General features: G+C 58.4%; 3 protein-coding genes across 5 annotated transcripts; all 3 read right to left on the bottom strand.

Moving 5' to 3' along the window:
- Positions 1 to 450: 450 nt before the first annotated feature.
- Positions 451 to 10649, bottom strand: TAPBP (TAP binding protein). Its single transcript, XM_055128561.1, has 8 exons — positions 10405 to 10649; positions 10149 to 10316; positions 9700 to 9960; positions 3562 to 3957; positions 2883 to 3224; positions 2710 to 2799; positions 2541 to 2581; positions 451 to 1308 (listed from the first exon to the last, which is right to left on the bottom strand). Exons 1-8 carry the CDS (start codon positions 10439 to 10441, stop codon positions 1291 to 1293), a joined length of 1353 nt encoding a protein of 450 aa, XP_054984536.1. The 5' UTR covers positions 10442 to 10649; the 3' UTR covers positions 451 to 1290.
- Positions 10650 to 10738: 89 nt separating this feature from the next.
- On the bottom strand, positions 10739 to 14328 carry ZBTB22 (zinc finger and BTB domain containing 22). 2 transcript variants are annotated; one of them, XM_055128558.1, is made up of 2 exons: positions 14148 to 14328; positions 10739 to 13326 (listed from the first exon to the last, which is right to left on the bottom strand). In XM_055128558.1, exon 2 carries the CDS (start codon positions 13255 to 13257, stop codon positions 11341 to 11343), a length of 1917 nt encoding a protein of 638 aa, XP_054984533.1. In that variant the 5' UTR covers positions 13258 to 13326; positions 14148 to 14328; the 3' UTR covers positions 10739 to 11340. The 2 variants fall into 2 exon arrangements, with proteins under 2 accessions (XP_054984533.1, XP_054984532.1); XM_055128557.1 differs by lacking the exon at positions 14148 to 14328 and adding an exon at positions 13923 to 14026.
- A 241-nt stretch (positions 14329 to 14569) lies between these two features.
- DAXX (death domain associated protein) lies at positions 14570 to 19506 on the bottom strand. 2 transcript variants are annotated; one of them, XM_055126573.1, is made up of 8 exons: positions 19348 to 19506; positions 17944 to 18202; positions 16941 to 17769; positions 16633 to 16847; positions 16283 to 16481; positions 15668 to 16139; positions 15003 to 15222; positions 14570 to 14819 (listed from the first exon to the last, which is right to left on the bottom strand). In XM_055126573.1, the coding sequence occupies exons 2-8, from the start codon at positions 18151 to 18153 to the stop codon at positions 14760 to 14762; spliced, it is 2205 nt and encodes a 734-aa protein (XP_054982548.1). In that variant the 5' UTR covers positions 18154 to 18202; positions 19348 to 19506; the 3' UTR covers positions 14570 to 14759. The 2 variants fall into 2 exon arrangements, with proteins under 2 accessions (XP_054982548.1, XP_054982549.1); XM_055126574.1 differs by having other exon boundaries at positions 17944 to 18199.
- Between the last annotated feature and the right edge of the window lie 3515 nt (positions 19507 to 23021).

Raw genomic sequence — 23021 nt, 5'->3', positions numbered from 1 at the left:
CCCCCGAGACCCGCCGCCCGCAGGGCGACAGACCTGGACTCCCCGAACCGGGCTGAGCCGCCGTTTGCTTTGCCCCGCAGTTTTCTAGCCCCTCTGGATCTGTGAACCTGAAGGGCTCGGGGTGGGGAAATGACAGTTACGTCGCGCGCCCCCCAGTGGTCGCGGGGCCAGGTGCGGGCGCTGCGGGGACAGCAGTGGTCAGACGAGCTGGAGCCGTGCAGGGACCCCAGTCTCGCGGGGAGACCGGCGTGCACCAGCGATTGGCACAGTCATTTCAGTGCCACCGTCGCGGGCTGCACAAGAGACATTGGCTTTCCGAGGGGGGTCGGAGGAGGCAGCACGGGGGGATCAGCCTGGCTGGAGGGGCGGGTGGGGACAGCCTGGCTGGAGGCTTCTGTCTCCCGGGAGTGAGGGGCAGGTGTGCCCTGGCTCCAGCACACGATGCACGTGTCAGTGGCAAAAAGGAGTATTTATTAGGGAGCACCTGTTTTCCCAAATGTGAGCCAGACCAACAGTGGTCCCTATATCAGGGGGGAGCCCAGGTTAGGACTATTTTCATCACCCTCTTAAGATGTCCCTGGCCCTTTTCACACTTCCAAACAGCGTTACCTAGCTCCGTTATCTATATACTGACATCACTGTTCTCAGAATATGTGCCCTAGATACTGCTTCAGTTTCAAATTCCAGTACAATAAATATCTAGTTATAACCTACCTAAGCAAAACCTCTCAGAGGTCCTTTATAATTTGTTAGAAATTATAGAGATTTAAAACAAAAAGAATTTTTTTTAATTACTGTCCTAGAACTTTAAGATGAAAGATGCAGATTTCTGTCTTTCAAAAAGTATCCCAGGGAGGGAGGGAAGCTCAGACACACACACACACACACACACACACACACACACACACACACACCACACACACACACACACACACACACACACACACCACCCCTCCCCCCAGAGCAGTAGTACAGCGGATAAGGCACTTGCCTTGCAAATGGTCAACCGGATTTGATTTGATCTCTGGTAATTCCTGAGTGCACAGCCAGGAATGACCTCTGAGCATCACTGGATGTGGGCCAAAAACAGAACACACACACGCACACACACACACACACACAAACACAAACTCCCCATTCCTCCACCCAGCCTCTGATTAAAAAAAAAAAAAATTCAATCGGTGGAGAGCAATCCAGGGGAGCTCCTAGGAGCAGGCAGGCAGTACTGTCTGGGGGCCGTTCCGGTAGCTCAGGCTAAAAATCATGTTGGCTTCCCCAGAATGGTGGCCTTCACTTTGTTTTCTCTTTCTGAAATAGAAATAGGAAGGGGGTGAGGAATGTGGCAGTGGAAAACAGAGTGACGTTCTCACAGTCATCCCAAATATAAATGAACCATCACAGGCATGGAGGGGGGAGAAGAATGGAACTAATGTGTCGTGTTCCCCGCAGGGCAGACTGAGCTCTCCCTCCCGCATCTCCCAACGGAGACACTCCCCTTCCACCCAGCAGCATGCACAGCTTTGGTGTCTAATTGTGTCGTCACCATCCACATCTGAAGTCGAACATCTGAAGTGTGGCTCATTTGGGGTTTCTGGGGCAGGGGATGGTTTGGGGCCACACCCGGCGGTGCTCAGGGCTTACTCTTGGCTCTGTGCTCAGGAATCACTCCTGGCGGTGCTGGTGACTGAACTGGGTCAGCCACGTGCACATTCTCTCTCTCCAGCCCTGGAGTGTGGCCTGTCTAAATTGTGATTTGCTGACAGTTTACTTATTTATTTTTTTGCTTTTTGGGTCACACCTGGCAATGCACAGGGGTTACTCCTGGCTCTGCACTCAGGAATTACCCCTGGCGGTGCTCAGGGGACCATATGGGATACTGGAATCGAACCCGGGTCGGCTACGTGCAAGGCAAATGCCCTACCCTCTGTGCTATTGCCCTGGCCCCTGCTGACAGTTTAAAATAAGCACCAGTGCTTGAAAACAGGCCAGAGTGGGAAAGACTCGTTTCCTCAAGCAAAAGCAGATTGAAATGGTATTTTGTAAGTCCTTGATTAAAAAAAAATCAAGTACATTGTTATAATACACTTCATCTTTTTTGGGGGGGTGCATAAGGGAGGTTGCGTTTGGGGGCCATATCCATCGATGATGTTCAGGGGTTATTCCTGGCTGTGCACTGCTGGTGGTGCTCAGGGGACTAGATGGGATGCCAGGGATTGAGCCCGTCAGCCAGTGCAAGGCAAAAGCCCTACCTGCTGGACTATCACTCCGGCTCCTTTGACCTTTTTTATGAACCTACTAAATGATTAAAGTTGGCAGATGTCCCTTGGATCCCATTTCTAGTGGTCAGCACGAAGCTTTTAATTCCTATCCCCAAGGAAAACGAGAGCTCCATTAAGCTGCACGGTCAAGGCTGCAGGATTTAAGCCCGGGCTGTGTGAATTCCAAAGCCAGGCTTTGTCCCCCCTCCCACCAGCACCGCCCCCAAAGGGTGAGGGGCTAGTAGAAAGGAGGGACAGGGAAGGGAAGTGGGGTGCTGTTACCTCCTCCTTCAAATCCGTCTTGGGACCAGTCAGGTAGGCAACTGTGGAGAGAGAGAGAGAGAGAAAGGTTGGGAGGAGGGTGGCAGGGGCACGGAGTGGGTGCCAGGGGAGGGGGTCTGGGAGGCAGGGACGGGCAGTAGGGTCCTGGTCAGATGGGGGTCACACGCACCAACCCAGCCCAGCGCCTTCAGCAGTCCAAGGAGGAGAAAGGCAGACAGGAAGAGGCCAACGCCGTCCTCCAGGGAGGGCCCAGAGACACCTGCAGGCAGAAACAAGGGGTCCCCGTGAGCTCCCCAGCTTCCCCGGCCCCGGCCCCAGCTTCTGGATGCTCCGAGTCCTTACCTGCCACCTCCAGTGTCACCGCCGCACTACGCCCGAAGGCTGGCAGGGTGCGGTGGCGGACACGGCAGGCGTAGCGGGCCCCGTGCTGCTCGAGGGTGACCGGGGGTGGCTGCAGGTGTCCGGAGAGGCTGACGGAGCCATCGGCGTGGTGGCGCAGCGCCGAGAGCCACCGCTGTCCCTCCGCCTTTTGGAAGGCGCCCCCAGGGCCGCCCCGGAGCTCCCACTCCACTTCCAGCCCCTCGGGCGGGTAGAACTGGGAGACCAGGCAGACCAGCTCCGGGGGGGCCTCCCCGGGGGCAGCCCACACAAGAGGTGCTGGCATCAGAGACACGGTGGGGGGTTCTGGGGAGAAGGAAAGGAGCATGATGAGGGGGTGAATCCACAACGTCCACCCCTCTGGGGCCTTGGGCTGGCCTCAAACTGGACTTTGGGTTTTTCTCTGGGGACTGGCACCCCACTTTCTCCCTACTGGTGCATCCCAGGAGCCCCCAGGTCCAAGTCCCCCATTCTCCGGGGCCCTAATTCCCTCAGGCTTGGAAGATCTTCCTCAAGTCCCTCAAGTTCCCTGGTGCGCTGGCCCCCTGCCCCTGACTCCCACGAGCCTGGCGCAGCCTCTCCCCCACCATCCCGCCCCGACCATGGTGTTCCCGTACCCCTCATGTTCCCCCCCCACACTCACTCTGCACTGCGAGATCCAGGGTGACCTGTCCCTGCAGGTAGGGCAGATGGACAGTGGCCAGGTAGGAGCCCTCCTGGGAGGGATGAATTGCAGGCAGCACGAAAGTCCCGTTTCCGGTCCACGGGCCCCACAGCTCGTCATCATCCCAAGCAGCAAAGGTCACCGCCCCATCCTGGGCTCTGGGCAGCGACCCCTGCAGCCCAGGAGTGGCGGCCAGGACCAGGTGTCCCTTGCCCTGGTGCTGGCGCCGCCACTCCAGCCCAAAGGGAGGGGCCCCTGGAGCCGTCGGGGCCCCGACCGTGGGTGGCGGTGCGTATGCAAAGCTCAGGTCCAGCACTGCATCTTGTCCCAGGCGAACTCGAGAGTTGGGGGTGTGGGAGAAGACAGTCAGCACAGCTGTGGAAGATGGAGGCAGGGAATGAGAAGTGGAAAGAGAAAAAAAAAAAAAAGGAGAGATACAGAGTTACAGGGAGGCCCATACCCATCTGTCACCATTTGGGGAACACCTTTTTTGGGGGGACGGTCACATCTGGTGCTGCTCAGGGCTTACTCCTGGCTCTGCACTCAGTAATTACTCCTGGTGGTGCCTGGAGGACCAGATGGGATGCTGGGGATCGAACCCGAGTCAGACACATGCAAGGCACTGCCTTACACGCTGTACTATGGCTCCGGCCCTGGTACCTCTTTTTTTGATGGTGCCCATTACCCACTCCGCTATCATGCCATGGATCTAGAAGTGGGGGAGCGAGGGGGGCTGCCTGAACAGAAACTCGAGGTGAAAAGGGGGTTGGTGCTCAGAACTCACAGCCATATGAGCTCCGGGACATCTGAGGAAGTTTTTTTGTTTTAGGTTAGGGCCACACTCGGTGCTGCTCAGGGATCACTCATGGCAGTACTCAGGGAACCACGTGGGGTGCAGGGGATCGAACCCAGGTCAGCTGTGAGCAAGGCTGTGCTCTCTCTCCAGCTCTGAATTGGGCGCCTGATGCCATCTGAACCCACCCACCTCCAAGCACAGCCTGTAAGGAACCAGGAAAGGCCAAGGTGACTCCGGAATCAGCCCGAGCGTCCCTGCACCAGCCTCAACCTGAACACAGACCTCCAAGCTCTGTGGAGGCAGTGGGTCCCCGTTAACGGGCTGAGGCCCACCTGCCTTGGTTCGACCCAACTCCTGCAGCTTTGGACCAGTTACTAGGACCAATTACTCTTCCCCACTCAGCTTTCTTCTCTCTGAAGCTGGATAACAATAACAGTATCCAGAGCCTGGGGTGATTGGTCAAAGTGAAATCACTTCATCCCTTTTGCTACCCCCGTTTACTTCCTTTCTGAGTGTAGATAACAAAGTCACCAAGTTAGCACAGTCCCAGGAACATGGGAAGACGTTTCTGCAGTGGTCCCACTCACCAGAGTACATCTACCAGGCAAACTCGGTGGCATTTCGGGAACCTTCCCTCCATGGCTGCAGTGTGCGTCCTGCACTCCATGGCCGGACGGTCCCCACCAGCATTAGATTCTTCATTTCTCCCTCCCACAAGTCTGCACAGACCAACTACAATGCTCCAACTGTAATGGGGCGGCCGCCTTTCCTAAGGTGGGCATATCGGCCCCGATGCTGAATGATCAAGGGGCCTCAGGAGCACTGTGGGGGGAGGGAGGCGTGCATTTGCCTTGCCCACAGCTGACCTGGGTTGATCCCGATGCATCCATAATGGCCCCGAGAGCACTGCCAGGAGTAATTCTTGCGTGCAGAGCCTAGAGCATTGCCAGGGGTGTGACCCCCAACTCCTCCCCCACAAAAAAAGAAGGTAGATTCCAAGGAGGTCCTAACTTTTTTTTGGGGGGGGTGGGCCACACCTGGCGGTGCTCAGGGGTTACTTCTGGTCCTGCCCTCAGGAATTGCTCCTGGCAGTACTCAGTTATGCCTGGGGATGGAACCTAGGCCACAAGCATGCAAGGCAAACACCCCACCTGGGGGCTGGAGCGATAGCACAGCAGGTAGGGCGTTTGCCTTGCATGCGGTCGACCCGGGTTTGATTCCCAGCATCCCATATGGTCCCCTGAGCACCGCCAGCAGTGATTCCTGAGTGCATGAGCCAGGAGTAACCCCTGTGCATCGCCAGGTGTAACCCAAAAAGAAAAAAAAAAAACCCACTTGCTGTACTACCGCTCCAGCCCTAACTTTTTTTTTTCTGCAAGAGAGTAATAGTCCAAGTGATGAGTGAGACAGGCGGTCCCTGCCCTTCAACTTACAAAGGAGATTATATAGGTTTATAATCTAATAAAGGAGACAGGCAAGCACCTAGCCAGAGATAATATTACCTGCCATTCCCCCAGGCCCTAATTCTCTCTCCCATAGATGTGTTTCCAACTCCAGAAGCTCTCATCACTGAGAGCAGAGTACACCGGCCTCCACTCTTTATCCTTAATCTCCCCTAACCAAGGAAGCCAGTAGCTGAAAGCACAGCCTGACGCCGAATGGCCTGAGCTTGGGCAAGGGAAGTAGTGCAAAGGGCTGGGACACGCTTTGCATGCAGGAGGCTGGGGTTCGATCCCTTAGAACCACCAGGAGCAAACTCCAAGCACTGAGCCAAGAGTAATCAGATAGCCAGGTATGGCCCAAAAAACAGAGGAGGGAAAAAAAAGGCTTGGGTTTAAATCTCAGCCCTGCTTCTTACAAGCTGAGTGTCCTTGAGCAGATTACCTAAATGTTTCCTTTCTTCTTCTTCTTTTTTCTAATCTGTGTCATAAGGATAATTATCACTTCTATTTCCTATGGTTATTGAGCGGAATAAATGGAGCCATGCATGTAAAGAACTTTGAACGGGTGTGGAATACAGAAAATGCACCTTTAACAATTGTGGTTTCTATTTTCTAGTTGTTGTCATCATCATTATCATTCTTATCATTATCATTATGGGCTTGCTGGTTATCTTGGGAAAGTCATTCAATTTCTATTTTCCTCATTAGTCCAATGACCCTATCCTTGCCTCCTTTTATAAGAAACAAATAAAATAATAGGACTTGGTGGGAGGAAAGGCTTACATACTTTATATCAGCTATAAAGCCCAGTTTTCAGAGTTATCCCTTCAAAGTCCTGATTAAGTAGTTTAATAATTATTTGATAATTTGGCACCCAACCACCATTCAAGTGTTCTTTTGCACCCAAACTTAGAATTTTTTTTTGTAAATAGTAGAAACTCTGACTTTTAGACATAGCTTTGCTTGTAAGATTCTTTTCACTCATAATGTCCCTTCCATTTTCTCCAAAACACCTAAATCTTCCATGTCCATCACAGTCAGTTTCACAGCTTTTTTTTTTTTTTTTTGGCTTTTGGGTCACATCCAGTGATGCTCAGGGGTTATTCCTGGCTCTCACTCAGGAATTACTCCTGGTGGTGCTCGGGGGACCATATGGGATGCTGGGGATCTAACTCAGGTCAGCCGCATGCAAGGCAAACACCCTACCCGCTCACAGCTAATTCTTACCACACATATGGGTCTTCCAGGTAGATGTAATATTTTTTTTCTCTTGTGATAATATCATTTTTACCCCCAATTTCTGGAGCCTACAAAAATTACACTTCTTTCATCCAAATAGAGTAAAACAAGTAGGTAATTCACCAAGTTCATCAAAATCCAGAAATATCCCAAGTGAGGGCAGTTTGGAAAACCTCACTATAAATTCTACCTTTTGTTGTTTTTGGTTTGTGGATCACACTCCGCAGTGCTCAGGGCTTTCTCCTGACACGGCTTGAGGGAACTATATCTGGTGCCAGGGAGAGATCCGGGGTCGGCCACATGCAGAGCAAGTGTCTAACCCTGTACTATCTCTCCAGCCCCACAAAACCAACTTTGTAAAACTATGCAGGATGGATTCTCTACCGTGGAGATCCAACATTTCAGCTTTTTGAATGTCCCTTGATCTGGGAATCCCAAACTCCAGAGCTGAGAGAAAATAAATTATTATTCCAGAAGAATTCCAGTTTGTGATATTTGGGGCTTCTTTTTTGTTTGAGGGTTACCGCCATACAACGCTCTTGGCTTGGTGCTCAGGGGTCACTCCTAGAGGTGCTTGGTGAACCACATCATACCAGGAATCAAGCCTGTCAGGAATGATTTCTGAGCACAGAGCCAGGAGTAACCGCTGAGCACCCCTGGTTTCTCTGCCTCCAAAACAAATCAAAACAAAACAAAATCTATGCTGGTTGCCTCAGGATTCTGATATAATTTGCCGGGAAAACAGTCAGGGATAACTCGCAAGGAATAGGATCACAGGAATGCTCAGGCATGTGTATAATTTGCCAGGAATAGGGTCAGGTGTGTGTTTGGTGCTCTGGAGACAGTGCTCCCAGGGTCATTCCCAGCTGTTCCTGGGGGGCGGGGGAGTCATGCTGTGCCTGAACCGAATCCAGCCTCCCTCCTGGATGCAGTGCACACAGTCCAGCTCTCTCCGGTCCATTAGCATGTTATAAAACTTCCCAGAGGAGGGGCTGGAGCGATAGCACAGCGGGTAGGGCGTTTGCCTTGCACGCGGCCGACCCGGGTTTGAATCCCAGCATCCCATATGGTCCCCTGAGTACCGCCAGGGGTGGTTCCTGAGTCTACAGCCAGGAGTAATCCCTGTGCATCGCCAGGTGCGACCCAAAAAGAAAAAAAAAAAAAAATTCCCAGAGGATTCTTACTTGCCACCAGGGCAGAGCAGAGACCCTCACTCACGAGTGTTGCCTCCGTGAATAAACAAAGGGCCTCTCTTGATGGTCTCCACAGGCGAGGGCCACTGGGAAACTGTCCATGTTTTCACATGTGGAAGATGGAGCCCAGAGGAAAGGGCCTTCCCCTCCCAGCACCTTGGCAAGCGTCCAAGGGAAGTCTCTGGCCCCGGGGGCTGAGCACTGGGAGAGGAGGGGAGGCAGGGTTCGAGGGTTGTGGGTGGGTGCTGACTCCTCTTTCCTATCCATAAGGATGGTACTGTCAGAGAAGGGGGGGTTGGGAAAAGGAAGGGTGGGTTGTCCGGACCGAGGTCAGGCCACGCTGTTTGTATAAAATCCCCCACAGGGGAAGCCCGGGTACCTGCTTTCCCCTATAGGAGGGAAAGCTCTTAGGTTATGGGGTCAGTTCACCCTCGTTCTTGCCTTTCTGCCCTCAGCCTCCTGCGCCCCAGCCCAGTCCAGGGCCGCAAGCCTGCTGCACGCAGGACCCAGCAAGAGGCGCTGGCAGTGGGGCCAGAGGGTCTCTGGCGTCATCCCTTCTTCCCCACGGTTCCCGGGCCCAGAGTCCATCCGCCCTAGGCTCCGTGGGGAAGGGGCTCCTCTGTGTGTGCCTGTGCTGGGCTCCCCGCTCTGGCAGCCGATGGAAGGGGGAAGGTTTCCGAAAGGGTGAAATGGAGAGGTCGGGAAGCCCACCAGTCTGGGAGGGGGGAGAAAAAAATGGTGCAGAGTGGGCTGGATAGTACAGAGAAGGCGCTTGTCATGCATACAGCCAACGTGGGTTTGATCCTCCAGCATCCCAGAGTCCCCCATCCCCCACGCGGCAAGTGCAGAGCTAGGAGTAAGCCCTGAGCATCGCTGGGTGTGGCCCCTCAAGTCAAAATAAACCAACCAATATAAACATGTTCTTACTGCGGGGGGGGGGGGGGGATAATAAATAAATAAATAAACCAATAAATAAAGTGCCTGCTGGGACCAGAGTGACAGTACAACAGGGAAGGAATTTGCCTGACAGCGACCTGGGTTCGATTCCCGCCAACCCCCCCCCCCAATCCCATCCCATATGATCCCCCACCCTTGCCAGGAGTGATACCTGAGCACAAAGTCAGGAGTAAGCCCTGAGCAACCCTGCCCCCCCCACCCCACCCCCACCGCCCGAGAAAAGGAAGAGAAAGGAAAAGTAAGTGTTCGCTTCAGAGCCGTTTCCAGCCTCCTGAGCGTTCCGGTTCTCAAGGACGCAGAGCAGAGACCCCGCCCCTCGGCACGCCCACCTTCTGGACTGGGCGCCCCCCCCCGCCCCGCCCCGCTTCACCAGCTGGAAACTGAGCCCCACCCGGAGGGGAGCCTCGAGTCGCCCCCCCACTCCCCCCAGAGTGCCCCCCGCGGCCGGGCTGGACCCGGATCCCCCCAACCTCACTTTCCAGCCCCCTACCTGTGACCATGGTGACGAGCCCCGGCTCCGGCGACTGTCCGGGCTGCTGCCTCATGAGGATGGACAGGCTAAGCAGCGGGCTGGTGACGCTCACCAAGTACCAAGTACCGTCCAGCGCCCGCGGGCAGCTCGGCTCGGGGCTCAGGCCGCTGGCCCAGGGCGCAGAGGCGGGCAGCGGCACGTAGTGGCTCATCTCGCAGTGCGGCGCGGGCGCGTCCCGGGGGGTGCGCTGGAAAGCGGCCCGCAGGGCGCCGGCGGGGTCTGGGAGACAGCAGCGCGGGGGTCGGCGCCCGGGCGGGGAGGGGCGCGCGGGGCGTCGGGGGCGGCCCCTACCCCACCCCACCCCACCCCACCCCCGGCGGGAGAGATCGGGGACGGGACGGAACCGCGGTCCGGGGGGACGGGGTGGCGGCGGGGCCGCCGGAGCCGGGGAGCGGGCGGAGACTCACCATGCACCTGCAGGTAGCACTCGGGGCCGAGGTCGGGCCGGGGCGGCGCGGGCCCCGCGCCCGGGCGCAGCAGCAGGACTGCGGGGTTCTTGTTCAGGCTGCCGCGGCCCCCGTCCTGCACGAACCAGCAGTCGAGCGCGGCGAGTCCCGCCGCGACGGGCGCGCAGCCTGCGGAGAGGGGCGCGGGTGAGGGCGCGGGCGCGGGCGCGGCGCGGCCCCCCTGGTGCCCGGGCGCGGGGGCGCGGGGCCCGCTCACCCACGGCCGCGGCGAGGAGCAGGAGCACGGGCTGCATGGCGGCGATCTCGGGTCCCGGAGCCCCGCGGTCTGGGCCCCTTTCGCTTTCACTTCCCCGGAGGAGGTGTCCAGGAAATCCCCCGCGCGGGAGCCGAGGGCGCGGCGCGGGCAGGTGCGATCCCGGGGCGGGTCAGGGGCCCGGCGAGGCCCCGCGCTCTGGTCACGCTCTGGTCACGCCCAGCCCGCCCCGCTGCCAGCCCCGCTGCCCGCCCCGCCCGGGCGCCCTTCCCCACCGCCGCCCGGCCCACCTCTTCCGTCTCCCCGGCCAACACACAGGGGCTAGAGAAAAGCCAAGTGAAATGACCAATAAATATTTTTTTAATCACCGTTTTAAAAAAAATAAGATTTAAAATAAAAACCTTGTACTCCTAAGGACGTACTCCCGCATCTCCAAGCCCTCCCCGTAGAGAATCCAGTTGTGAGGCCCCGAGGACGGGTGGGGGGAGGAGGGTGGGAATAAAGGCCTATGGGAAGGGCGGGGTGGGGGGGTCTAGGACACGGGCGGGGACACAGGCCTGGCCCCCACAACACCACGAACACAGACATCACGGACACCAAAACCGCCTGGCCCTTGACCCTGGCGCGTTTGGTTGCTCCATAGACCCCCACGCCCTCCCCCCATTTCCCCGACGCCCCGTTCCGGATCGAGGGTCTCCGGATCGAGGGTCTCCGGGCACCCGTGGGAGGGGAGGGCGGGCGTCGTCCCAGGGGGTCGTTCCCGGGAGGGAGGGGCCGAGGAGTTCCGGGGGTGCGGCCGCCGATGCCACCGAGGTCCCCGTCCGGAATATATACAAGTCCACAGAGATAAGGAAGACAGTGAGTGTGCTGGGAGGTCACGGGGCCACCGCGCCCCTGGCTCGCGCCCCCTGATCCCGCTTCCCTGAAAGCGCCCCTTCCTCAGTTGGCTCCTCCGCCCCCACTGAAGCCCATCTCCACCTTGGGGACGCTGGGCGGGGACCAGGCGCGGCGGCCCGCGGGGGGCGTGGCCACACTGTTCTCCTCGCTGCTGCCCGCGCTGGCCCCCGGGGACTCTCTCTTGGGCGGCAAGGCGGGTCCGGCGGGGGCGCCCGAACCTGGCCCCGGGCCCGGGCCCGCTCCGGGTCCCGCGCTGCCCAGCCGGTGCCGCCGCTCACAGTGTCCCCGGTGGCGCATGAAGCTGTCACGCCACATGAACTTCTTGGCGCACACGCCGCACTCGTAGGGCTTGAGGCCCGTGTGCGTCTTCATGTGCTCGGTCAGGTGGTGCTTCATCTTGAACTTCTTGTTGCACACGGGGCAGTCAAAGGGCCGCAGGTTGAGGTGCATGTTCACGTGGCGGTCGCGCATGCTCTTGTGGGAGAAGGCCTTTCCACAGTGGCACAGAAAGATCTTATTCCCATCCCCAGTGCCTGTGGCCACAGGGGTCCCACCACCTGGCACCCCCAGCCCCGCAGCCGGGGAGGCCCCCAGGGTCACCGCCCCGTGTTCAGCTTGGTTGCCCGGCGGCTGGCCTGGAGCCTGTGAGGAGGAGGACGAGGAGGAGGAAGAGGAGGATGGGAAGACCAGGATCTGATTGCCCTGCATGTCCAGTGGGAGCAGGGGCCGAGGAGGGTGGGAGGGGCCATATGAGGAAGGGGTGGGCCCTCCTGGGTCATCGAGGCCTGGCCCAGGACCCCCACCCTCATAGGGGCCAAAGTCGTTGGAAGACTCACAGAAATTGACTTGCTCTTCTCCCTTGTCTGGAGGCTCCGTCAGCGTCCGGACATCACTGATGCTGAGGGTGGCCTCGGGTGCTCCCCCGGCCGGAACCCTGGAGCCACCCCCTAGCTCTTCATCTTCATCATCCTCACAGGTCAGTACCAAGTCTTCCTCCTCCTCCTCCTCTTCCAGATCTGGGTCTTGGGGGGCTAGGGGCGCTGGTGCTGGGCAGCTCCCACCCCGCTTCACGTAAACCCAGTGTTTCTGTGGCATGATGCTGGGGGGTGCGTAAGTGGGTCGTCGGAGGCCAGACCCAGGGACCACGGCACCCCGTCCGTCCCCACCGTCATCACACAGCTCGTCGGCCTCCAGCAGCAACTTCCCAGAGGTAGCCCCCCCGCTGCCGACCACAGGGGCTGGGAAAACAGGGCCACTCCCTCGGCGCTCCCCACTGCCCACTGCTGACGCCGTGAGCGCCTCTTGGGAGGAAGAGGAGAAGTCGGCGGACTCCCGGGGACTGAAGTAGTTGCTGCTGCTGGGGGACTGGTTCTCACTGGCCCGGCTGGAGGCATGGGAGCGCAGAGAGCCCATGGTGGCAGTGGCGCCACTTGCTGACGGGGCCCCAGCACCGGGGACCGTGACCGAGGTGGCTGCAGCAGTGGTGATGGTGGCAGTGGCCGAGGCCCGGCCTTCACGGAGGAGTTCAGTGCACTTGTCCACAATGTGCCACATCTGGAGCACAGACCCCACGGTGAGGAAGTTGACAATGTCCGCCGTGGCCATGCTGAGACGGCCGGTGTAAGCTGAAGCCAGGACAGTCTCGAAGGCGCCCGGGTCCATGACGCTGGGCAGAGAGATGGAGGTCATGCCCTTGAGCAGGACCTGGTCATGGAAGTAAGGGGAGGAAGCAGCCAGGACAGCACGATGAGCCCTGAATTCCCGGCCCTGGACTCGGATGGACACATCGCAGAGCTGGCCCTGCAGCCGCTGCTGATTGAGGGACTCCAGGAGGGCACTGGTCACCTCGGGAAAGGACACGTGGACCACGGCAGCTGCAGGCAAGGGCAGTGGAGGAGGAGCCAGCGACAGAGGCAGGGGAAGTGCTGCCCCACCAGGGGACAGAGCAGAGGGCTCCATGGCCTGGAGGGAGGGGGTACCCCCCCAGCCACAAGTACAAGGGATGGAAGAGGGCGGCCGGGGGGGTCTCTGGGGAGAAAAAAGAGAGAGAGAACAAGAAGAATATCTCGTAAACACAGTTCTTTGTGGATTAAAAACATGGTCATACCCATCATTACCTGAGTAACTCCACATCACTGTGAAGTCCATAATCCACTTCTACCCATCTGACACCTAAACTGAATTTAATACGGTCACAGCCATCAAACAACTGCACAAGCAACGCTCTTTACTTAGAAGTCAGAAATATAGATGTTCTTGAGGAGTGGCACGCCCCCTCTTAGAACTTTCTATTTTCCTGAGCAACTGATTTTCCCAAATCCACCTTCTGCAATCCTTTCTTTGGGGAGGTAAAGTCTGTTCCGCCACGGAAAACCATCTCTCTCCCCATTTCCCTTAAGGCTATGCTATGCATTTTCCCCCCCAAGCCCCAAATCCCGCTCTTTCGCCGGCCACGCCCCTCCACCCCCTGCGACTCTGTAGCCCCGCCCCCGTGGCCCTTTCGGCTCCGCCCCTTGTCTACCCCCGCCCCCATCAACCCCGCCCCCTCTGCTCCGCCCCAGGAGCCACTTCGACCTCCTCTCCCACCCGGAAGGTGCCCCCCAACCCCGCGCGTCCCCGCTTACCGGCCGCGCGCCCCCGGGCCCCCCCCCGCCCCTCACTCGGCGGCCAGAGCCGCAGCCTGGGCCCCTCCCGCCGCCATCTTGCGCCGACTCCCTCCGCCCTCCGCCTCCGCTCCGCCTCCCGCCCCTCCGGCTTTAAAGGCATAGGCAGACACCCCGCCCGAGCCGCTGGGCAATACTCGGCCGACGCAGCCACTTCTCCTTTAAAACACATTCGCCTCACTCCACCTTAAAGATACCAGGTCTCTTCCGCCGCTGAAGATTCAGGTCTTGGTTCGGCCGAAGCGCTCACTCCCCTTTAATTTCGTTCGCCTGCCTCTTCCCATTGGCGACGCGTCCGGGCCTTGGCAGTTCAGATTCCGCCCCCGAGCCGCAGCCATTAGCGCGCCGGCCGCGTCTCCGGCTGACAGTCCTCCCGAAGCCCCACCCCCTCCCTCCAGGCCCCGATTGGCCGAGTGACCCCGAGCGGGCCCTGATTGGCCTTTCCAGCCCGGCCGCTCCAAGAGGGAAAGTACAAGGCTCGCGAGGGGCAGAGCGTGCGGGAGCCGCCGGGAGAGGCGGCGCGGGGCCCGGGGCCCGCCAACCCTGGCCCGGGGAGGGGGGGCAGCAGATGCTGTTCCGTGCGCACAGGACAAGGAAGTCAGTATACATACAGTAAGAAAAGAATTTTATTGGTATTTGTGTAAAATGCATCTTTATTTAAAGAAACACGGCCGTGAGGGCTTTGCTCAGTCCATCCCTTCCTCAGTCCTTGGCTGCCCACCAGCCTTCGAATACTATCCCCAGACACTCTGGAGAAGGGTGTGAGGCGAATACTATCCCCGGACATTCTGGAGGCGGCTAGTCCGAGTCTGAGAGCACGATGATCTCTTCGGGATCGCACTGTGTGGCCACGCTCATCTGCCAGGGAGAAAAGATTCAAGAGAGAGGTCTGCAATGAAACGGGAGGGGGAAGGGCTCCCCAAAGGTTAAATAAGGGAAGGGGTACGGGGTGGGGGGAGAGGATGTAGTTGGATGCACTATTCTGATGGAAGAAGGAAGGAGAGAAAGCAGGTCAGAAGAAAAACAGCATCCCCCTCTTACCTTGCAAGTACCAGGCCGGGTGGGCTGTGGCAGGGGGTTTGGGGGGAACCGGGCTGGGGATGGGCTGCAGAGGGAGCTGGTCACGAGGGCATGGCTAGGAGAGTCCACCCGCGTGGAGGAATCGGCAGCCCGGGCCAGAGAAACCACGGGGGAAGGAGGGTTGGCAAGGACACGCATCTTCCCGTTCTTCTCACGCACCGGGCTCTGCCTCTCCATGTACCTAGGGACAGAAACAGCAGAAAGGGGGGCTTGGAGCGCTGAGGGCTGGACTGAGGTCTGTGCAATCTCTCCCCGCAGATTCCGTTTCTCCGTGCATGCAGGGCGCCCTTCGGGGCTTGGGCAATAGGTCAGGGGTTAGAAGCTGTCCTGCACAAGGCCCACTGCAGTCCCTGAGCACTGCCAGAAGCCATCCCCGGCACAGAGCCTGGAGTAGTTCCCAAGCACCACCAGGTGTGGCCCCACGCTCCTCTTCCCGCCGAAACGTACAGAAAGCTCCCTGCAGGGTGCGGAGGGCGGGCCTCGCCAGAGCTCGAGTGGAGAGCATGGCAGTATGCTCAGTGTCGGCCTCTGGGTTCAGTGCCCAGCACTGCCTGGACACTAAGGACTGCCGGGCCTGGCTCCCACCCGCAATCGGGCTCCCTCTAATCCCTCCTTGATGTCGCTACCTGTTTTCTAAGGACCCTGCTTCTGTCTGCTTCTCCTTTCGAGACTTTTTGCAGGGGGGGCTGGAATCTCGCCAGGTGTGAGAGACACCTCCATTAAAGGAAGTGGAGGTGACCAGAGCGGCTCCGTTCTCCACGACAGTGGTGAGGGGCTCATCGGGTTGTTTCCTGGAAGAGGAAATGTCCCTCTCTTCGGGGGATGGGGTGGCATCCAGGGGCAAGGCTTCAATCTCCAGCTCAAAGATCTGGGACATGGGGCTCTCCTCTGCCAGGGGCTGCTCCTCCAGGTGCTCGCCATTGCTTTCGGCATCTAGGCTGGAGAGGGCCGGGGGCTTTCCTGACAGGGAGGACGGCGACACTCGGAGTTCTTTATCTTGCAGTTCCCCCGACGACTCCCTGATTCCCGTGCTCTGTTCCAGTTTGACTTTGGTGAAGACCTGTGGCGGCGACATGGGGCTCTTGTCTCCATCCTGACCTGGAAAAGAGGGGAAGGGCGGCCTGAGAACCAGGGGAAAGCTGGGGGGACCAAGAGTCAAGAGGAGGAAGTGAAAGCACCCAGGTGGCTCCTGCCAACAGAGCAGAGGAAACTGATGTGAGGGGACCGTTTCCTTGACCTACCTGCTTCCTCCTCCTCCTCCTCTTCAGCGTCCCCCAGACCTTCCCGTATCTGTTCCAGATCCTCATCCTCGTCAGAATCTGTGACCTCCTCCTCTTCCTCATCATCCTCTTCTTCTTCCTCACTCTCCTCATCATCTTCATCCTCTGTCTCGGCCTTGGAGGTGTTAAGACACTCCTGGGCCGCCATCCCACTAGGACCCTGCAATTACAAAGGAGTTTCTCGAAGGAATCCGTTGCCCCAGAGGAATCCACTCTTGCATTCCTTCTACACTGCCCCATCAGACCCCCCGGGCGCCCTGGAGGCCAGCGCAGGAGGACCACGTCTGGCAAAAGGATCTAACCCTCCATACCTCACCAGATTCCAAGGACGTCCCAGAGGGGTCTACGGAGTGGGAAGAGGAAGCCTGGGGGAGCCGGGCTCTCCTCCTCTGTCTCTCGCCCTCCTCACTCTGGTCTTGCATCATCGCGTATTTGGTGATGATCTCATCCAGCCGGCTCATGGCCAAGCTCCTGTTTTCCCTCAGGCGCCGGGCTAGGCCAGGATCTGAAAGTGCAGGGTCAATGCCTAGATGGGAAGATAAGAAGTCAAAACACTCAGCCTACCAGAGACCTGACCTGTCTGTCACAGTCAGTGATGGGCCCCTCAACCAGTCCCGACCTGGCCTATATTCATCCGTGAGGTGACAGCCGAAGTTGTAGATGAGATCCAGGTGGCGTCGCTCTTGCAACCGGACGCCCACATCTCGGAAGGCATCCTGGGCCATGAGCTGGAGCTGCTGTCGAGGGAGGCCCAGGCTGTGGCGGGTCGCTGCCTTCTCCACTGCCCGAAGGACATCTCCATAGTCAGGGAAGGTATCGAGCCCCGGTTTGTTGATGAGCCGCTCGATGCGCCGGTTGACCTCGGGGTAGCGGGTCCCCCGGTAGGGGATGCGCTGCTCGATGACGCGGCCCGTGAGTGACGAACACTCCTTCAGCTCACACAGTCGTCCAAAAAGGCGGATCAGCTTCCGCTTCAGCCTGGACTCCTGCATGTACGTGGAGTCCGGGTCGTTTAGCTCGGTGAGGTCCAGCTCCTTCTCCTGCAGCCGCCGGATCTCAGCCACGTACAGCGCCAGCAGCTGCTCCAGGCGCTGGATCTGCCGCCGGGAACCGCGGGTCCTTGGCACCTCAGAGGCAGCGGCACTGGGGGCAGCGTCCGAGGAAGGGTTTGGGAGGGGGTTACTCCCAGAGGGTTCACCAGCGGCGGTGGCGGCCGGGGCCAGGTTCAGCTTTTTTTTGGCAGAGTTGGCCTTAAGAACAGTGCAGAGCTCGTTAATGTAGACGTAAAGCTTAGCTGGCTGGTTCCGGGCCCGAGACAGAACCCGAGTGAGGACGTTGCAGAACTCCGCCGAGGCCAAGAACAGAGGGTGGGCCCGATGCTGCCGCTCAGAGAGGAACGGGACCACCTCAGGGTGGTCCGCTGTCTGCGTCTTACACAGTGCAAGGAACTGGCGGAATCGGAGAAGTAACGGAGGGAGAGGGGGAGGGGGGCCGGAGGAAGACACAAGGGCAAGGGGCGAGAGAAAGAAGGTGAGGGGTTAGTGGGGAAGAAAGGACCAAGAGCCGGTGGTGTCTGCCTCCCCCCGCCCAGTGTCAAGAAACCTTCCCCCACTAACGCTCACCTCTTCAAACAGCTTCTTGTTCTCCAACTTGTAGCATTTCTTGCCGCCAGAACTAGTGCTTCCCCCAGCCCCCGGGGGCTGAGAGGAGCCAGAGGCATCAGCCCTGGATGAGGTGGAACTGGGGGGTGGGTGGGAAGGCCCTGGCTGAGCAGCGGCTTCATCTTCATCATCATCATCATCCAGCACAATGATGCTGTTAGCGGTGGCCATGGGGGATCAAATCCCCCGGAGGGAAGTGGTGGGGGTTTCGGAATTCCTGCTGGAAGGGGTTGGGGCCTCAGCAAGAGCCCCTCAGCCTCGCCCCCTCCCGTCACACCCTTGCCAGCCTTCTGGAGGGGGGCAGGGGCCCCAACAGCGTCCTCCACGCCTCTCTTCCCACTTGGACCATCCGCCTTTGCAGACTTCTGACCCCCTAACTACCAGAAAGACTTCAAGTGCTCACCCACCCGCCCCGCCCGCCAGTGATATCCTGTTTCTAGTTTCCATTTCCCCGCGCGGCTCACACGGGCCAAGCTGATTCTCCCAGCCCCAGCCCACCCCGTCTCCGGCAGCTGGAGGCGGTCCCGGTCCCGGGTTCTCCCAAGTGCTTGGGACCCGAGTGCCACTCCCTCCTGGGGACGGCTTCCTGCCAAGTCCCCTCCCCCAGTTCGGATCCTCCCCCCCCTTCATGAGCCACTAGTGCCACGCGCTTCCCCAGGCTGTGCCACCTCGGCCCCTGTGACCCGAAACCCCTGAGCATCCTCACGCCCGGCTCGGGCCCCTCGAGGGGCGGTGCAGTGTCCAGTTTCGGATTCCCCGCCTTTGTCACAGCTGCCCGGCGGAGCCTCCTCCAGCCCGGGCCGCCTCCCAGCAGCCTCGGGTTTGTGCCCGGCCCGTGTGCAAGTGCCCCCGCACCCCAGCCCTGGCACCACCGCCAGGGTGGCCCCCCTTCTCAAATGCACCAAAACCTACATCCTCACCCTATTCTTTGGGGTCACGCCAACTCCTAGACTCCGGAGCAAAGGGGGCGTCTCTCCAAACAAGTCTTTCCTTTGACTTTCCCCCCCTCCGACGGGTCTCGACTGGGGCATGAGGCAGGAGCCGTTTCACCGCAGCTCGCCGGCCCCTCACCCCATCTGGAATCCCCCCATTCTCTCTCTGTCACCTCCGGCCGGCCCCGAGCCCCGTCCCGGCGCCCCCCAACTGCGCTCGGACCCCAGACCCGAGCCCCACCGCCTGCCCGGGGGGAGGCAGCTTCCCGCCAAGTCCCCTCCGCCCGTTCGGACCCGGCCGGCCCACTCCCCTTTTAGACAGAGACGCGAAGGTGCCGCCGCGGGCCGCTCGCAGCCGGCGCCCGTGGCTCCCCGGTACCTCGCCCTCCCGGGTCCCGCCCCCGCGCCGCTCCCCGCACGGCCCGGCCCCCACCTCAGAAACGGTCTGTCGAGACGACCCTCGCCGCGGTTCTCGGAACCTCGCATGGTTCCTCCGCCTCCTGCCGCGGTTCCCTCCCCCCGCGGGCCGACTCCGAACCGGAAGTCAGAGCGCTTCCGCCCGGAGCCTCCGCGGCAGCCATGTTGTCGTACGGACCCCGGCGGCCGGAAGTGACGGCAGCGGCCCCTTTCCCCAGGGCCCGGCGGTTTGCGTCCCCCTCCCTCCCTCCGCCCGGTTGGGCGGGCTTATCCCCGCAGAGAGTCCCAGACTACCATGGGGCAGCCATTTTGTCGTACGGCACTGCCTGGGCCCGGCCCGGGCGTGCCGCCAGGGAAGCTCCTTTCTCCCGGTGCTTCCGCGACTCCGCCAATCACAAACTTCCTGCATCCGGCCCCGCAGCTGGCGAGTCGCGTGCGGAGACGGACGCGCCACCCCTCGCCGTCAGGCCCGGGCCGCGAAGGATGGGCTTCTCCGGGGCCGGCGGAGGGCGGGGGGGGGGTCTCTCGAGAGGGGCGTGGCCCCCGCCCTGCCGGGGACGCGCCGCTCCTCCGCGCCCGCCCCTCCCCTTCCCGGGGATGCCGCCTTCCTCGCGGCTTCCCGGCAGCTGCTTCTGTGCCAGGTGCCTGCGTCTCCCGGCCGTGAGGTCCCACACGTCCACAGATGAGCGCCACGCGCTAGGCAGATGTGTCGTTACCTCTAGGTAGACGGCACCGTTACCGTCACACGCGACTCCTCGCTGCTGTGCTCGGTCAGCTTGCCCAGCTCTACCGCCACTAACGCGGCCGAGCTCGCGGGTGGGACCCAGGTGATGGCCCGTCCTAGGGGAGTCGGGGAGTCGCCAGATGCAGGCGGGGACCACCACGGTGTGGGGTCGCAATCGTTAGCCCCCACCCCCACCCCCGAGCCGAATTCAGAATCTGAAGGAGTCTCTGCACACCGGCCGGCCGGCGGGCGGTCCTACAAGGCAAGCGCAGCGTCACAGCAGGAGTACTGGTCTTTTATTAGTAAAAAGCTCCTCCTGTACCCCGCACACTTTCGAGAACACTTGCAAAAATGTGTTTAGCTCACCAGGCCTACAGCCTGGTGCCCGGCAAGTTCACGCAAAGGCAGCAAAGCAAGCAATGTTACAGAGAAAAAGGGGTTCTAGCGGGAGCCCATGGAGCAATCAGTCGTTACAGTTTAACCATCTCCCTCTCGGACCTTATCCCACTGTTCCTGTTTGCAATCTCTAACGCGCTTTCTGGCCCTTGCGGGGAGTTCAGTGTGCTGATGGAATACACTTAAATCAGATAAAAAAATAAACTTCTGAGAAACGAAACTTTCCAATGATGCAGGTGAGGATCGCCAGAAGGCCGGCGCTTAAATCCAGGAGCCCCAAGGCCTGAGGAGGTGATGGGCGCCCGGGCTTTGAGGAGAATCTGCAAATTGCTGCCCAGTGCTGGAATGACGTGAGGCTTGTCTAATACACCTCCTCTTTCCTAGAGAAGAACCAAGAGAAGTGGAAAACATAAAACAGCTGATGGTGACATCCACCTCACTCTGTTTAGGGAGCCTGAAGGAACTCCAGGAGGGGTGGGTGTCCAAAGGGGAGTCTCTAAGGAGAGATCTGAGAGGGTCACATGGTTCCACTCCGGGAGCTTCCCACCTGAAGCAAAGGGTGTCTTGCTAAGACTGCAGAGCTCCCGACTAGTGTGATAGTACAGCGGGTAGAGAGCTTGCTTTGCACACCACCAACCCTGGCTCAGTCCCCGGCACTCCATATAGTCCCCCAAGCACCACCAGGAGTGATCTCTGGGTATAGTCAGCAGTAAGCCAGGTGTAATCCCCTCCCGATGCCCCCCCCAAAAAAAGATTGCAGAGTTCCTTAAATCAGAGCCCCATATCCACAGACCCTCGCTCTTAGGAAGGAACCCAAACCACTTCGTGCCACTCACCTAAGCCTCAGTGTTAAACTGGGGAACGAAAAAACTCCCTGAAGGGGACTCAGACTTGAGAGATAACATTTCCAGGTTTTAATTTTCTCAAACTTGATCTCCTGCGTAAATACCTGCAGTAGAGGTTCTTTCTCCTTATACTGTACTCTTTCACTCTTAAAAAAAAAAAAAAAAAAGGTTGAAAGTATAATTACCTGTCATGAAATCTCCTGAAAACAATCTTGTCCTAAGAGATGTGCAGGGACCGGAGTAGGGCATTTGCCTTGCCCGTGGCTGACCTGCGTTCAATCCCCGGCATCCCATAGGGACCCCAAGCACCACGAGGAGGTAATTCCTGAGCACAGAGCCAGGAGTAACCCCTGAGCATCACTGGGTATGACCCAAAAAGAAAAAAAAAAAAAGCTGTGTAGAGATCGGAGTGATAGTACAGCAGTTAGGGTGTTTGCCTTGCATATGGCCAACCTGAGTTCAATCCCTGGCATCCCATATGATCTCCTGTGCACTGCCAGAAGTGATTCATCAGTGCAAAGCTAGGACTAATTCCTGAACATCGCTGGGTTTGACCCAAACACCCCCAGCCCTCAAAAAAAAGGAAAGATGTGTAGCCTATTTCTTTCATGAAGATTTCATAAATTCCACATTGACTAGCTCATAAAATGTTGCTTTTGGCAGTAAAGCTTTGTCTTGCTTGCATGAAGCTCTGAGTTCAATCCCTGGCTTTAAAAAAGTCTCATGGGGGCTGGAGCGATAGCACAGCGGGTAGGGCGTTTGCCTCACACGCGGCCGACCCGGGTTCGATTCCCAGCATCCCATATGGTCTCCTGAGCACCGCCAGGGGTAATTCCTGAGTGCAGAGCCAGGATTAACCCCTGTGCATTGCCAGGTATGACCCAAAAAGCAAAAAAAATAAATAAATAAAAAAAATTAAAAAGTCTCAGGGGCCAGAGAGATCATGCAGAAGTTAAGCTGCAGCCAACCCAGGTTTAATCCCCGCACCTTATATGAGACCATCAGGAGTGATCTCTGAGTGCAGAGATAGGAGTGAGCGCTGTGCACAGCTGAGTGTTGCCCAAATTTCCCCCACCCCTCCACCCCCGCCCCCCCAAAAAAAAACAGAAAAAAGTCTAGTTTTGTTTTTAGCAACTTAAATATAGAGTTGCACTGTTGATGTGATTCAGCAGTTATCTGCAAGTCTTGCACGAATGAGACCTTGGTTTGATATTTTGGGACAGAGGGGGCACACTTGGTGATGCTCAGGGCTTTCTCCTGGCTCTGCTTGCAGGGATTACTCCGGCAGGGGCTCAGGGGACCATATGGTGCATCTGGGATTGAACCTGGTTCAGCTGTGTGAAAGGCAATTTTCCTACACATTGTACTATCTAGATCTCTGGCCCCAGAATGGTTGTTTTGTCTTGTTTTTTTTTTTTTTTTTTTTTTTGGTGGGAGGGGACACCATACCTGGTAAAGCTCAGGGCTTACTCCTGGGTTTTTGCACTCAAGGAGAAAACAGAGTGATGAGAGAAGACAAGGAATGGATTCCAGTTATTAAGAGGTTATCTATGTATGGTAGTTTCTTGTTTTATTTTGGTTTTTGTTTGGGATATACAGGATACTGGAGATAAAAACTGGGTTGGCTGCATACAAGGCCAGTACCTTACCTGCTGTACTCTCTCTGCCATTTTCCTTATTTTCATTAAGCAGGGTAGGCTGGGCTACACCCAATAGTGTCCAGGG

The sequence above is a fragment of the Sorex araneus genome, chromosome 2 (genome assembly GCF_027595985.1).
Source record: "Sorex araneus isolate mSorAra2 chromosome 2, mSorAra2.pri, whole genome shotgun sequence".
In the NCBI taxonomy this organism is placed as follows: domain Eukaryota; kingdom Metazoa; phylum Chordata; class Mammalia; order Eulipotyphla; family Soricidae; genus Sorex; species Sorex araneus.
The sequence above is the reverse complement of the archived record's forward strand: the minus strand, read 5'-3'. Positions and strand labels throughout refer to the sequence as shown.